This window comes from Marmota marmota, unplaced genomic scaffold (assembly GCF_001458135.2).
Source record: "Marmota marmota marmota unplaced genomic scaffold, marMar, whole genome shotgun sequence".
Classification (NCBI taxonomy): Eukaryota; Metazoa; Chordata; class Mammalia; order Rodentia; family Sciuridae; genus Marmota; species Marmota marmota.
In genome coordinates, this window is record NW_026000068.1 from 3,968,153 (window position 1) to 3,983,796 (window position 15,644).

General features: G+C 39.2%; 1 protein-coding gene across 1 annotated transcript in view; it reads left to right on the plus strand.

Moving 5' to 3' along the window:
- Nucleotides 1–14,898, plus strand: part of Ice1 (interactor of little elongation complex ELL subunit 1) — a 43,577-nt gene extending 28,679 nt beyond the window's left edge. Inside the window, exons 13-17 of the mRNA XM_048813972.1 lie at nucleotides 523–683; nucleotides 2,974–3,164; nucleotides 4,889–4,995; nucleotides 11,399–11,497; nucleotides 13,857–14,898. Coding sequence (XP_048669929.1) covers nucleotides 523–683; nucleotides 2,974–3,164; nucleotides 4,889–4,995; nucleotides 11,399–11,497; nucleotides 13,857–14,038 — 740 coding nt within the window. The 3' untranslated portion in view covers nucleotides 14,039–14,898. The remainder of the gene's footprint in view (nucleotides 1–522; nucleotides 684–2,973; nucleotides 3,165–4,888; nucleotides 4,996–11,398; nucleotides 11,498–13,856) is intronic.
- The last annotated feature ends 746 nt before the right edge of the window (nucleotides 14,899–15,644 follow it).

Below are 15,644 nucleotides of genomic sequence, written 5' to 3' on the forward strand. Positions count from 1 at the left end.
TACTTTATTGTATATAAACTATACTTCAGTTAATTTAAAAGGAGAACCAGAATGTGAAAGAAAGTATTTGCAGCAGAAATCTTGGCATTCAGAATTCATTAAAAGAAAAACTCTTCAAATCAGAAACTTTGTTCTAAGCTCAGCCAGTATGAATGCATTAACTTCCCTGCAGTGACAACTGTCAAATGAAGAATCTGAGACTGTGAAAATTTGGAGAGAGGATTCTTGCTGAATTTTCTTTGTTTTGGAGTTTTGGCTTATTTTTCTTTTTTCATACAATGCTATACTTTTGTGTAATATATTTAAAGTATAACTAAAGAAAAGATACTAATGTAGGGGGAGAAAAGAGTGGATATTGATATAGCTCCCAAGAGCAGAGCTTTCAGCCATCCATTTGCATTCCCTTCAGCTCTGGATGCAGTGTTACCAGGCACCAGTGAAATAAGTAAAATTTATTCTTGAGTTGTAATTTATTCACTTGATCAGACACAGAGGTTTATTGTATTGTTTTCTTTCTTGTAGATTTTCCAGAGTCTGAGAAGTTGACTTTGTTTATTGCCAACATGTGGCATGATGTATTTCTCTCTCCCTCGGTGATGAGTACAGCCATGCAGTTGGTTGCCAGGCAACGTGCTAAGGGAGAGGTTCTGAACTGCTTGAGAGCCTTTCTCAATTGGGAAAAGGTGAGCTGTTTTTATTTCTTGTAATACCTTACTGTAAACTTTTACATAGGTGTTTATTATCTGGCTTTGTGTGTAGTTTTTCATTAGTTCATAGGCATCTACATATTAGGTCCTTTGAAATATCATTTTATCCTTAGCTTATGCATTTTATTCATTAAATGTTCACGAGACAGGCCAGGAATAATTGTAGAACTGCAGATTGTGTTACTTTAACAATTGTTTTATGCCCCAATACAGATGACATTACATAGTTTGTTTTATGAATGATGAAATTCATACATATGTATATATGGGTAAAGGTCTTGGAAGAGCTGTAAAATATTTGGCTCTACAATAGGTGCTTAGGTGGAAAAATTGATACTTAAATTTCTTCTTGTTAGGCTTTTTTGAATTTAATATTTTTCTTAGTGGAATTTGTATTTGTTCTGAATACATGATTTTTCTATTACCTTTCATTAATTTTGTTTTTCTTTGGTTATTAACGTATTGAAGTAGTATTTAGATTGGCATTTTTTTGTTCATAGATCTTATCTAATGGGAATTCAGTTGACAATAGTACAGTGTAAGCAGAGATAGTAAAATCAGCGAGGGGTGGATTTTTATCTGCCTTTCTCTTTTTAATGAGCATGTGTTACTTTTATCTTTTAAAGACTCTAATGACTTATTGAATTTTACACATTTTGCTTTCCTTCTTAAGTACTTGTAGATGTCAGTGTTCCTTAAGCTTTTATTTTTTATAAAAATGGGACAAGAAGGGTACTGGGGTTCCAAGTTTGACTATTAAAAAGCAAGTCTGGCCGGGTATGGAGGTGCACACCTGTAATCCCAGTGAGGTGGGAGGCTGAGTCAGGAAGATCAAGAGTTCCAAACCAGCCTCATCAACTTAGTGAGGCCCTGTCTCAAAATAAAAAAGGGCTGGGATGTGGCTCAGTGGCTAAGTGCCCCTGGGTTCAGTCCCCAGTACAAAAAAAAAAAAAAAACCAAGTCTGTAATCACCTCTTCAACAGTCTATTTGGACAAATCAATGTATGTGATGTAAGGTACTGTCACAAATTCCAGTGGGTCGTTTAACAGTGGTGACTTCCCATGCTAGGGTTTAGCTCAGTGGAAGAGCTGGCTTATGTACTATGCACAAGGCCTTGGGTTCCATCCCCAAATCATGGCAAAAGAAAGTGAAGATGAAACCTTCTTCCTGACTCCCACCAGGGGACACCCACAGTCACACAGGCATCCTCCTCTAGAAGGAGTATCGCTGATTCAAAATGCTGGTGACCAGAAGTGCTTCAGCTTTCATGTGTTGTGGATTTTGAAATACTTGCATAGACTTTATACTTTGAGTATAAAAACCTAAATCCAAAATGCTCCAAAACCAAAACTTTTTGAACCCAGGTTTCTTGTATTGAGAATATAAGTGTGCATGATGTATGTATTATTTTTACATTAGAACTTGTATGTAGTGCTGGTGGAAGTGCCAAAAGATGATAAAAGTACTTTGGAAACTAGACAGACAGCTTCTTATAGAGTGAAGTGTATTTTTAAAAAGGGCCCAACAGTTCCCCTCTTAGGTATTTGCTAAAGAGAAGTGGAATTCATATCCACAAAGACATACACATTGACACTGACAAAAATACATTCGTAATACCCAAAAGCTGGCTCTAATCCAGATGTCTATCAATCAAGAGGTTAGGAGACCATCAACTAGTGGCAAATCCATATGATGAATTGCTATTCAGTGATAAAAAGAAATGTTCAGAGTACTAATACATGCAGCAATATGGATAAATATCAAAAAGTACCATATACAACTGTGAAGGAAGCCAGATATAATTGTCCAGCATTGTCATATTCCATTTTGTGGATTTCTGAAAAAGGCAAACTGGACTCCAGAATCCTAAGAACAGAATATTAAAATGTTTTTAAGGCCTTTAAAAAAATTATTAATGGATATTATAACTTTTATTTTCTGATTTGAGTTGAGGAAAAATTGTATTCCTATCTGGCTTATAGCTAAACTCTTTCTACTTGATTTAATTCTGCATCTTGCCTTATTTATTTATTTTTTTTTAATCCTGGTTTATCAACTACTGTTCTGTAATCATTTTATGCTGAGTATTATGACTAACAGAAACATGGTTTCTTATTCAAAATGCAACTGAAAAAGTTGTTTTTAAGATTAAATAAGTATGCATTTGCATGTTTTAATGTTTGAGATTACTAACCATACATTTGAGGTTTACTATATTTGAGACTCATTTTATTTTTTTAATTCATTTATTTTTTTATTTGTTAGAATGCACCTGTAGATGTTGGCATCATGGTTTCTAAGCTACTTTTGACCATACAGCTAAGTCCAAAAACAGAATTTCAGTCCAGTGAGAAGTTTGGAGAAGACTTAAGTGATAACATTTGGGAATATATATTTGCCATTGATTTGCTCTGCTGTCATAAGAAATGGATTTGGACACATGATAACATCATAAGGTTAGCTATTTTGCCAACTTAAAGATGGGTTGTTTTAATTGTATAGTTGTCTGTTGAATACTTAATTGTAGTTATAAGGCAATGTTTACAAAAGACATTTTTGTTTCAATGAAAGTTCATAAAATTACCCTTAAAATATCTGTGAACATCACATTCCTTTGCTTTATTTTTCTGAATACTTCTAACTACTTTTTGTTACTCTCTCTCACCAGTAGAAATGACTCTTAGGAAGGGGTAGTTTGGGTCACTGGTATATCCTGAACACATAAGATAGTGTCTATTACAAGGGAGACACCCAGCAAATAAGTGTTGAATAAAGTGTCATGATCATTTGCATAACACACAGATAATTTGGAAAAAGAAAGAACAGAAGTATTAAAAGTAGCAGCTTTTCATGTGGGAAAGAATTGAGTCTGATGCTGTAGGCGTCCATTGTATCTAATAAGTTAGTTTTTCTCTCCATGCCCATCATTCTAGCACTAACTCTATACCATCTCTGAGAGAACGGAGAAAATTGTCACTCAAACAGTTTCCTTTAGGCCTTAATTTTCTTGTGGAACCCTGATTGAGAATGACTGGATCAAGGGAGCTTATGATATTAAAAAAGTATTCACCATAGGGTTGATAACCCATGTCCTTGAAATATTTGAAGTAACTTCTGTGAGAACCCATCTATGTCAAGGATGTTGTTGCTTCTCTGACACTAAGGAGGACGAGACAGCTAAATGCTAAACAATAGGGATTGAATCCTGGTCCATCTGTAGAATTAGATTCAGCTATGTTAAAATACATAGCTATAAACAGGTTTTTGTGTATTGACAGAGAGAAATAGTTCACAGTTATTAATGAGAAAGTGACAGAGCCGTGTGTGCAGTGCCCATGTGTGATGATATGAGGGCTGTGCGGGTCCCCTTTCCCTGACTCTTCATGGGAGCCCAGGAGGCAGAAAAACTCTCTGTCCACAGTCCCACCAGCAGTGAGGATAGTGTGGCACCTCAGGACTTCTAATTGAGTGACTCCAGACCCTGCCTCTTCTCTCAGCATTATGGAGGCTCCCAGTACATTGTTAACATTTGTAAGAGAAAAGTGTCTAGAAAGAAAAGCCAGAATTAGAAGAGTAATGATTATCCAAGTTATGATTATTTGCAGTGCTTTTTATTTTCCATTTTTCTTTTGCTTGCTTAATTTTTCCCGTGATACATTGTGAATGCCACGTAAGAAGTAAATACCTTTTGAAAAGAAAGGAATTGTCACTATTTTCAGTATGTGGAAGGTTTTCTTTATCCATCTAAAGTGTGCTTTGATGTTTGGCATTAGTTTCCCCTGGGGCTTGGCTATTTTCACACTTGTGGCTTATTTGTGATTCTCCCAGTTAACTATGGGCTCCTGGAACTCAGGCTTCTTGAGTGCCGGAGGGGCCACGTGAAAATCCAGACTCCACCACCTCCTAGTCCTGTGACTTTGAGATTGCTGTCAAGGGTAAAAAAAACCAGAAGAAGGTTGCAGGCACAGGTGGGTAGCTGTAGCCCCTCATGAGCCAGTGTGGGCACAGATACCCTGAGAAGTTAGACAAGGTGTGAGCTTCAGTGTCCGTTCTCACTCAGGTCACCATATCAGCCCCTCCACACTTAACTCGTCTTTCCTCCGGGTGTATGGATCATGTGTAAGACCAGCTATTGTTCAAGTGATGATGGACTCAGATCCTTTGTGCTGCTGTTTTCCAGTAAGGAGCTGTGGCCTGTCATGGATAAGTGGATAAAGTATAGAAAAGGACACACAAATGTGGCATATACTCCCGACGTTATCATAGCATCCATCCTCAGACTGATTGGTGAGTTGTCTGTTTTATTGCTTTCTTTTTCCTTGTTATTCATGGGAGAATAAATATTACTATTATAATTGATTTTGAAATCTCACCATACCAACCTTCAGAACAGTTTAATATTTAAATTAATCCTTCTTAGTCATTCTCTTGCCTTATACACTAGTGTTGTGTCCATCTTTCTCGGGGATTAAGTCTTCATGTTAGTACACTTGGCAAACAATTGAGCTCTTGCTTCTAGATTCTAATGTTAATTCACATACACACTAGGGTACATAAATTGCTATAAATTACACTGTAGTCTCACTTGGTGTCTAAAATGAGAATGTCTTCACACAACCCACCACAGTTTTTTTATATTTGCCTAATAAGCAAGAGAGTAAGAGTATACAAAATTAAATTCACCATTTAAAAATATTTTAAATGAGACCTAGCTTCTCCTTACCCTCAGATCTAAAGAGGACCCCAGTGGCCATTTGGTTATATTCCTTCCCTTGAGCCCACATTTTTTATTTTTTTCCTCTTTGTTTAAAATGTGACAGACTGTCCAAGCCCTGCAGAATTATCAGGGGCTAGTTCTTGTGATTATTAAAAGACTCTGCTGACATGTAGTGTGTCAGCCACATGTCTCCTTCATCACCCAGAGGAACACAGACCCAAGTTCTTTGGTTGCTGCACCATGGCCCTTCAGATGCTTCAAGAATGTCCATGTGACTTTCACATTTGGATCTTAGCTAATTAGAAATAAAATACAATACATTTGAAAATAAGTTTGTTTTGAGAGTATGTCAAGAGTAAGCTTTATACACTCAGTAGGACTTGTGATCTCCCTGCTGCCTTGGTCACCACATTAGCAGGTATGCATTCATCTTCCATGTGAGCTGCACATGCAGATGCAGAGACTTCTCGCTGGTACCTATTTAGGTGGAAATATGTTACCCAATAAGGGAATGTGGGAACCAAATGGTTGCTAAAAAATAGAGGAATTCAGAAGAGTTGTATCAAAATATAAACAGCCCAGAAGTGGAAATGAATAAAATGTGCTCAATTGGGCATAGTCTCAAAACAGTTTTGCTGAATTCCTTGGTTCAACGACAATTTCCATTCCTAGATATGAAGCAGTAAGGAACACAGGAAGGCCAGTGCTAACAAATCCAACCGTCAAGTGACATCTGCGTTTCTGGAAATTCTGATTCCAGTGGCAGTTTCTTTATGAATTCAGGAAAAATGTTCATACTGTGGACTAACTCTTTCTAAATGGTAAAATCTTTTTGAGAATTTGAAAAATTAGGAGAGGGATTTTAAGTCTGTTAATACATGTTGTCTCAGAGGAAGTATCTATGGAATTTTTGAAAGATTTATATTTTTTGTAGCCATGCTTTAAAATATGGCTTTTCCTGTTCTTGTTGCCTTGGTTGTGATTCTGTATTTATTTAAGAGGGGAAGTGGGATTAAACATGGCATGTCTGGTGCTCAGCAGAAGCAGCCTCTGCCTTTAGTTCAGGAAGGTGAGCCACGCAGATAGCTCCTCTCATCACTTGCATAAGAACTCTTTAATTAGATTTTATCACTGGGGCTGTGAACTTTGTCTGGTTGTCCAAATTGCCTGGGAAGCTGTATTTAAGATGCTGATTCTTAGGTTGCTCCACCCAAGGCTCTTTCTGATGGTCTTGTGGAGAGCTGGGTCTTCAGTGCCTTTCATGGAAGCCTCTGATAACATGGACTTGGAAATGATGGTTGCCTCAGTAATAGCAATCCGTTGCTGGGTATGGTGTTGCACACCCATAGTCCCAGTGGCTTGGGAGGCAGAGTCTGGAGGATCACAAGTTTGAGGACATCCTCTGCAACTTTGCGAGACCCTGTCTCAAAAAGTAAAAAGGGCTGATGTGGTTCAGGGGTTAAGTGCCCTTGGGTTAAAAAAAAAAAGCAATACACAGGTTTAGATGTCACAAAACTTTTAAACAGACAGTATGTAAATGTATACTATAAAAAGTAGCCCATGTGAATTGAAAAGAATTTGTTAATAGTTTATCCAAGAGTGAGTATGTAAATTATAGGAAGAAAACACAATTTGTATTTATGTCAAACTAAGGCTACTTTGTTCTTTAAATCTTTAATAGTCTGGCTTTTGAGTGATAACCAAATAACTTATGCCATATTTAATATGTATTATTTCGTGTAATATATGTATATTTATAAAATTGATATTTTACAATTTGTATTATAGGGAATAATATATAATTAACAATGTATAACTGATAAATAACTGATAAATCCATATAATAAAATGATAAGACTAAATATGTACATGTAGTTCTAAGGATGGATAGTTAGAAAGGACAACATTGAAATTTGGAGCAGAGTCTGGACACTTGGGTCTGCCAATGGAGCTGGCAGGCTTGCCGGGGGATAGGTATGGAGGAGGCTGGGGTGCAGCTCATCTGCAGCGTGCTGGCAGGCTGAGGCTGGGGATGGTGCTGAGCTTTGTCCCACTCATGTTTTGGTGCTTCAATGTTAGGCACTAAGGCCCATGCAGCCAAGCTGTTGCTGCATGGTGAGATCGCTGGTCATGAGGGTAGAGGGAGAAGGCAGCTGAAGCCTGCAGTTCAGAACTGCTGTGGCCTGAGAAGGAAAGTTGTTCCCCACCCCCTTGTCTGGAATGGCTGCTGGCTGAGAAACTCTGTTATTGAAACTTCTCGCCAGGTCTAAGGCTGACCATGACTAAAGAATTTAATCAGTAATTAAGTTGGTTGGCCTTGATATAACATTGCCAGTTGAGGTCACAAACTAAGCATTCATAAAATAAAAAGAATTACCTTTATTCTTAATTCCAAATGTGCAGAGTTCTAATTAATGAATCTTAATCCATGGTAAATAAAACAAGCTTGTGTAGTGTTATCTACTGTTGAACTGAGGTATCAACATTGCTATTAGAAAGTTGTCATCTGTGATTACTAACTGGGGTTTACTTTGATTGGCCTTTTCTAACAATAATGTGTCCAAGACCTTCTTGTGGAATGCCTGAGTGGCTCTTGACTCAGAGACGTGGAAGAGTGACAGAACCACTTGTAACCTTAGCACTCCTCGTTTCTTGGTAGAGATGAGACCTAGGAAGGTCAAGCCCTAGACCAGGTTTACACAGTGAAGTTAGCAGAGCCATGGCAGAAAATTGCCTGGCACTGGATTCAGTGGAATTTAAGCTACACAATGCTACGTCTCTGCCCCCAGAGAGCTCATTAAATTCTGAATAACAAGGCCCACCTTCATTAACTGGAACCTACCCTGTAGGAATACACTCCATCAGATGTCAGGTTTGTACAAGTCAGAAATAGCCCTGACTTGATGCTTTCTCTTCATTCTCCTCTCAGGTCTTTCAATTGTCCTTTGGAATTTCCTCAGCACACCCTTTCATTAGCATAACTGGAGCCAAAGTCTTGTCCTCATGGTGATTTTTCAGTTCACCAGAAGATCTGCTCTCCCTGCAGGCTGTTAGCTTTTCTCTAGTGGCCTTGTCATGTTATGGAGTAGGTGGTCTTTGACAGTGAGGTTAGCTTCACACTTCTGTTGGTATGCTACTGTAGCTGAGTGGCCTTGGATTCCTTCACATCTCTTCTGTGGGGGACTTTTCTTCCCATCTGTTTGGCAGATTCACCTGTCATCTTTAACAAGCCAACATGTACTTGGGTCTTTTTCCCAAAACATTCTACTCAGACTTATGATTTTATCTATTTTTTAAATTTATTTAGACATTTATGAAACCAATTTTATTGAGCACATTAAATTGAATGAAAGGGAGCCAGTATAACATGGTGGGGTATCATTATCTGAAAACACTTATCCTGTATCTGAATGATCCCACTGCTACAGTAGGTACATGTTCCTCTCTCTGCTATCAGTTATGCATTAAGTACCCCAGCATGCAGTTAGCAGTTTGATCTAATTGCAAGAAGCTATTTAAAAGTGATAACAACCACTTGAAATTTGTGATCTCTGAAGTACATAACTTTTCACCTTCATCAAAAGGCTGCATAAGAAATTATGGACGTTTGCGGTTCTCATCTTGGACTAGGAATTATCCAGATGTTCTTAGATCAGTGGATATTTACTGAATATCTGCTGTATATCGCAGGACTCAAAGTGTATGTAACAAGCACTAGACATGGTTCCTCTAGGTGTAAGTTTCCTAGGTATTATAGCCTCAGTTTCTCTATATTCAAAATCGAAATGTAGTTCACGTACTGTATTCACAAATCAACCTGTGTAATATTGGTAGTAGTGAGGGATAGCATGGTCATTGAACAAGCATTCAATATAGTATTTTCATAGAGATACAACCAAGATATCTTCCAGAATCTTTTCCGATAAGGGAAACAGTGAAAAGAAAATGAAGGCCTTGCTTGCTGGAGGAGATGGGATTTTGGCTTGGAACAAACTTGCATTATAGGACACCCACTGGAATAAAGGAAGGATTGAGGTTTTTAGTAACTCCATAAATTATATTGTTCTTCTTGATTGATTGGCTTGACCTGTGACCTAGATCATTGGTTTTCATGCCTTTCAGTCTCAAGACCCCTACATACTATTAGTCACTATTTAGAACTCAAAAGAATTTTTGTTACTCCAGGTTATATCTACCAGTATTTACTATATTAGAAATTAAACTGAGAAATTTTCAAGATATTTATTTATTTAAAGTAAAAAGTAATAAGCTCATTAACATAAGTGGTATTTTCATTTTGTTTTAAAATACCATGTTTCCGCCACCAGCAAGAGAAGCTGGACTGCACTGCTGGTCGTACCTCCTTTCTGTCTGCTTTGTTAGAAGGTGGCCGTTTTCTCATTGTCTGCTCTGCACTTAGTCTCTTGCAATCTGCTATTCGGGTTACCTATATGAGGTACATTTAGTCATGTAGGTGGTAGTTGATTAAAAGGAAGAATGGGAAGAATAATTTTAATAGGCTTTTCAAATGTTTGGATAATTCTAGGTTCTAGATGTTCCTCTTTGATATTACAATAACATTCAACAAATAGCAGTTCCTTTTTTTTTTCCCCCTTTTCTTTTCTTGATATTGGAGTCTTGTTGTATTGCCCTTGTTGAAGCTGTAATTTACAGGTTAGTTGCAGTATGCAGTCTGAAACCCCAGCAGTGAACTTCTCATACTCTCACTACCATCCACTGGCCAAGTTTACCCAGTGAAGGTGTCCATTTGCCCATTGATGCTGTGTCCTCCATTGCTCACTTGGAAGATAATGATTTGTACACATCTTCCAGGTGTCAACAATAAAAAAACAAAAAGAAACTCCCCAAACCCACACATATCGTATCAACATTGTTCTCTTAGGTAATATGAAAATGACTGACAGAAGTTGTCCGAGAATTCTAATTATGCTTAAAGGCTCCAAGTGTTGTCATACAACACAAGAAAAAGTTTCATTGAAGTTACAGCTCACTTTGTTCATGTTCGAGAACACATCTGCATTTTCCCACTGTTATTTTTTGGGTGAAGGTGTCATTGCCTGGGAAAGCTGCCTCGCTGCACTGTATGCAGACAACTGTGTGCTTTTCTTCAGATTGTGTACTTTTCGGTCCAGATCTGTTGAGAGTGCTGGTGACTCTTCACCGGGGCTTTTCTTAAATGAAAATGGGTCTTCTGGCTGCAAGCAGCTGGTGATGAGAAATGGCCCCTATCCAACGAGGTGCCTCTTCTCTGACCTGTGCTGGCCGCAGTTACTGATCTGCTGTTGTCTTTGTACCATTGTCCCAGTGCTGAAGAGACAGAGTTTCCTAGCGTTGGTGTGGGATCCTTTTGACTTTGAGGCCTCCCAGGATTCTGTAGCCTTGCTAAGAAATTGCCTCTCTGTATTACAACAGCAGTTAGACCAAAAGCATGTGTTTGGCTGGGACCACAGTCTTATATTTGACCTGTTAACCTAATAGAAGTCAGCCATTGACATGTGACCTGCTGAAACATTCTCTGCACTATGTCAAATGCCATTTGTTATGTTGTAGCTGGACTGAGAAGCTGCACTTTGTCATCCTGTTGGGGTAAAAGCAGAGACAGTTGGCCATTTTGTTGACATCCCTGGGTTTTTATTTTCTTTCTTCTTCTTTTTTTTTTTTTTTTTTTTTTTTTTTTTGTTGTTGTAGTGCTGGGGATTGAACCCACAGCCTTGTGCATGTGAGGCAAGCACTGTACCAGTTGTTGGCACTCCTGAAAGACCAATGTGCTCCATGAAGTCTTGCTGCCTTGCTATTCACCCATTTTCACTTAGGAGCAGTCACCCTTTTAACTTTAGTTCAGGGTTCTTAGCCAGAGAGCACTAAGGTCACAGGAACAAATCAAAATTCATACGAAGAGTGATCAGTATCTCACCAAGGACTCTCTGTGTTTTGTCTTGTTTGTTTCCGTAGGTCGCTTGGGCCAATTGGGTTTGAAGGAAGGATTTCCAACTGCTGTGAAAAATATTAGTTCGGTTATTGGTATGTTCATACAACATGCTCAGGATGAAGGTAAAACTCTTATTTATCAAAATTGCTTTCATATCTCTTGAGTTTCTCTTACTGTTTAAGCTTTTTTTTTTTTTTTGAGTCTCTACTGTGTGCCTCGCTGTGTGCTTGTACATAGGGAAAATGAGATGGATGCTCAGTGTTGCTGTTTGTGCGTGTGAGTTCCATGGTGTAGTTTGTTCTTTTTAGTAGCTGACCCTGTTGGGCAGTGTTCCCCTAAGGAAGAAAGTGCTCTCTTCTCGCTCTGCTTCTGCCTCAGACACTCTGTCTGAGCCCTGGGTCTTAACCTTGGACCTCTGCAAGGCCTCCTGCTCAACTATGTCCTGACCAGCTGAAGTCACATGTAAAGCAATGCTGCATGGTGAGGGACCCACCATTGTTGTGTGCTTAGCATCAGAAGAGGATTGGAAAGCTAGAAATCCTGCGAGCAGTTGCTGTGCTGGGATTTCTGTTATCATTTACATATTACATAGTATATAATTTTATGTCTTACTCTTGTGAGAAAAGCTTAACTCAAAATAACCGTTACAACTGATATATCTAGTTTCTGTTTTGAGTATTGTGCAAACAAAAAATAATGTAGTTAACTTTTCATCAGAGAGGCACAAGTGACATCTTAAATACTGCATGACACACAAGGTGATCTTAACATGGTAGGTCTTTGTCTTGAGCTTTCAGAGGGAGGTTTGCTGTGCTGAGCTGGTAGAGCGCAGTCTGAAGGTGGCTCCCTGAAGCACCCTCCTGACTTCAGGGTGACTGCTGAGGGGTGCTTTCCTTCTGCATGAGCATTCCTCATTCCTCCCTAACCCTAACCCTAACCCTAACCCTAACCCTCCTCGTGCTGACGAGAAGGATTCTAGCCCAGAACAGCCCCAGAGGGTCACCTTGCCAATAAATGAAGACTTGTCCTGTTGCTGGGTTAGTGTAACCTAGAAACCAAGCAGCCCTAACCATGAGGAGGAAAGAGCCGCCGTGGGCTGTGGCAGATTACTACATGGCACTGCCCCGTCCTGTGGCATCCACTACCAGCCACACCCACCCTCTGAGGTGGATGGCACCACCCTTATTGCATATGCCAGGCCTGGGGGAAGCATAAGATATGTTCTTAGGTAAGATATGTAAGGAGCGGTGCCTTGGCAGCCCTGTTCACCCAGGTTTGCATGACTCCAGAGCCAGTCTCTTTAAACAACATTACATATCTGCCTTTATATAAAGTCCTTTTTATTTTATCTGCTTGTTGTTTCACTCACATGGCATTTTAATTTGAGCCGTGGCCATTTTCTGTGCCATGCTCTGTGCTTCTTTCAATATTTGTAGGTGTGGGGGTGGAGAAGGGGTATGGGTAGTAAAAGCATCAGTTCTGCTATTATCTTAAACATTAACATTTGCATGTGTGGTGTGTTTGTGTTGTTTTTTTAAATACAAGTTGAGCATCCTTAATCCAAAAATGCAGGATATGATACCATAAGTTTCTACTTGTGTAGAACCATGAAACATTTCCGTGCATAAAATTATTAAAAATATTGTATAAGATTACCTTCAGGCTTTGTGTATAAGGTGTGTATGAAACATAAATGAATCTTGTATTTAGACCTGAGTCCTATTCCCGAGATATCCCATTATTTATATACATACATTTCAAAATCCAAAACAATCTGAAGCACTTCTGGTCCCAAGCATTGCAGATAAGGGCCACTCAACACATGTGTCATGTGTCACTTTCAGAAGACTGAAATACAGTTAATAATAAATTTTAACTAACTCATAAAATATTTAAACTTAATGTAAATAAACCCTAACTAAATTAAGTTTTAAGTAAAATAAACTAAGTAAAACTGCTAAATAAACTGCTAAAAGAGAACTATAATATTCTACTATGGTTTGTAAGTTAGATAAGATCCACAATCCTGCACTGTAATCCAGCTTATTAAAGTGTCTCATCTCATTGCATTTTTTCACATCCAAAGTCCATTTAGGAACACTACTAGTGGATATTGAATAGATTCATATTGGACAGATGTTAGGAGCGCCTTGTCTTCTTAAACTTAAATGTGAGTGCTTTCTGGAACTGCTCTGGGCAGAGAAGTTCTGGGTCTCTCCCCTTTCCCCCACATGGCAGTCCTCAGAACACAGCCAGTGCCAGGAGTTCCAGGAGCTAGGGTCAGGTCGTTTTTCCTTTTCATTGTGGATAGTTCTTAATGATTTTTTTTTTTTTTTTTTTACTGTGGGATCTTTATGCATTTGATCTTCATTGCTGGCAGAAAGAATTCTTTATCTGAAAGCATTCCTGTAGATTACAACATTAAAATTTTGAGTAACAGATACTGTCTTACGTTATGATTGATTTAAAATTTCTCTTCAGATATACCATGGGGAATACAGTTAGCAGCTGTGTATGCTCTTTGTGACTTGAGTCCCAGCAACCCAGTGGAAATTTCCAAGATCCTAGAAGCTTGGCGGAGACAGACCTCCAGCAGCATCCCATCTGCAGTCGTCAGCTGCCTGGAAGAAGTCGGCTCCCTGAGTGTGGAGGGGCTCAGCTGAAGGCAGGGGCCGCTGCGGCTGGAGAAGTGCCTTGACACATCCGCTGTCCGTACACTACTCAGCTTTAGGAATACAGCGTGAGGTCCAGACGTGAAGTAGGTAGAATGGCAGCAGCCCTCCCCAGCGTGGGCAGGGAGAGCAGGCGGCTGTGTAATTGTTCTTTCCTAAACCACATACATTTCACTTTGGCTGTTGTGATCATGTGACATGGGTTGTGTAATTGTGTCTTGGTCAAACAACAAACACTTGAACCTAGCCCTTTTTTTGCTGCAGAAAGTGTCCTTTTAGTGGCTTTTAAAAGTTGAATGGCATTTTATAATGAATTTAACAATATAAAAACAAGATTTGGTTCCTGGGCTATTTTGGGCTTTATGCTCATATAGTGTCTAGGAAGAAACAAATTGGCTAAAAAAGAAATAAAAGAGTCTTCCGCTCTCTTAGCTGGAAATGGGCTACAGAAGTTTCTCTCAAGATGTGCTTAATTGACCACAGTAAAACACTGAGAGCTGTCAGCAGAAATTCATTTTACTGCATCTTCTTCATATCTCTAAAGGTTCTTAAGAATATTTAACTATATATCAGGAAGGGAACTGAACCATAGATGTTCCACTGCAGGTTTTTGTATTAGAACATGTATGAGTGACTCCGCGGTGACCGCAGCAGAGCTCTGTGTGCTGTGTACATACGGACAGTGCTATGATGTGTCTCACATTGGATGATATTCCACTTTCGGAATTTTAGTATTTGTATATAGAAAATGGGTTTAATAACTCACCGTGATTCTGATTTGTCTTATATTCATCATTTCTTAAAACTCTTGTATGTGTTTTTTATAATAAAAAATAAAAGTAAGCCATGCACATTGTTGTTATGATTATTAAAGTGTGACACTTGGCATTTCTCTACCAAAGATGAAGAAAATACTGTAACCCAGGCCAGAAGGAAACGGCCATCCCTTAGGAGCCTCGCCTCCTGCACAGGTGCTGCACTGCCAGTGCTGAGCTAGTTCTGGGCACTCACTGAGCGGGTGCTCCGTGGTGATGCCAGGTGAGTGCTGAATGGCTCTCAGGATTTGATTTGTTTTTTAATTATAATTTAATTATAATTGCTGCCCTTTTAAAAAAGCTTCATCTGACAACTCTTCTGCTACTCCTTCTGCCTCTTTTCCTAAGGATCACAGACATAACTTGAAGCTCTGGAAGTTGTTTGTTGGTGTGGTCATGCTTTCCACCAGTGTGCATTGGGCATCTCTGCCAGGTGCCTGGCTGGGAGGACCTGGTCAGGGCAATTGAGAAACAGATTCTCATAGAGCTGTGATCTGTGGGAAGAGAAAATTTCTAAGGAACCACCCAGTAAATACAGCATCATGAATCTGGTGAGGTGCCATATTAAGAAACCATGAAGCGCACAGTGGAGAAGAGCGGGAAAACCTCTCTCTTTTCTGTGCGAGGCAGGTTTTTTTGAGGAGTTGATGCTGAAAAGACCTTGAAAGAGGAAGCCAGCCTTGAACATACAGGAGGAGTGTCCCTGTGTATGGTTGAGGTTGGCCCTGTGAGGTGAAAAATGTACTGTGTGCCAGAAGGCAGTTGCTGTGACCACAACACAG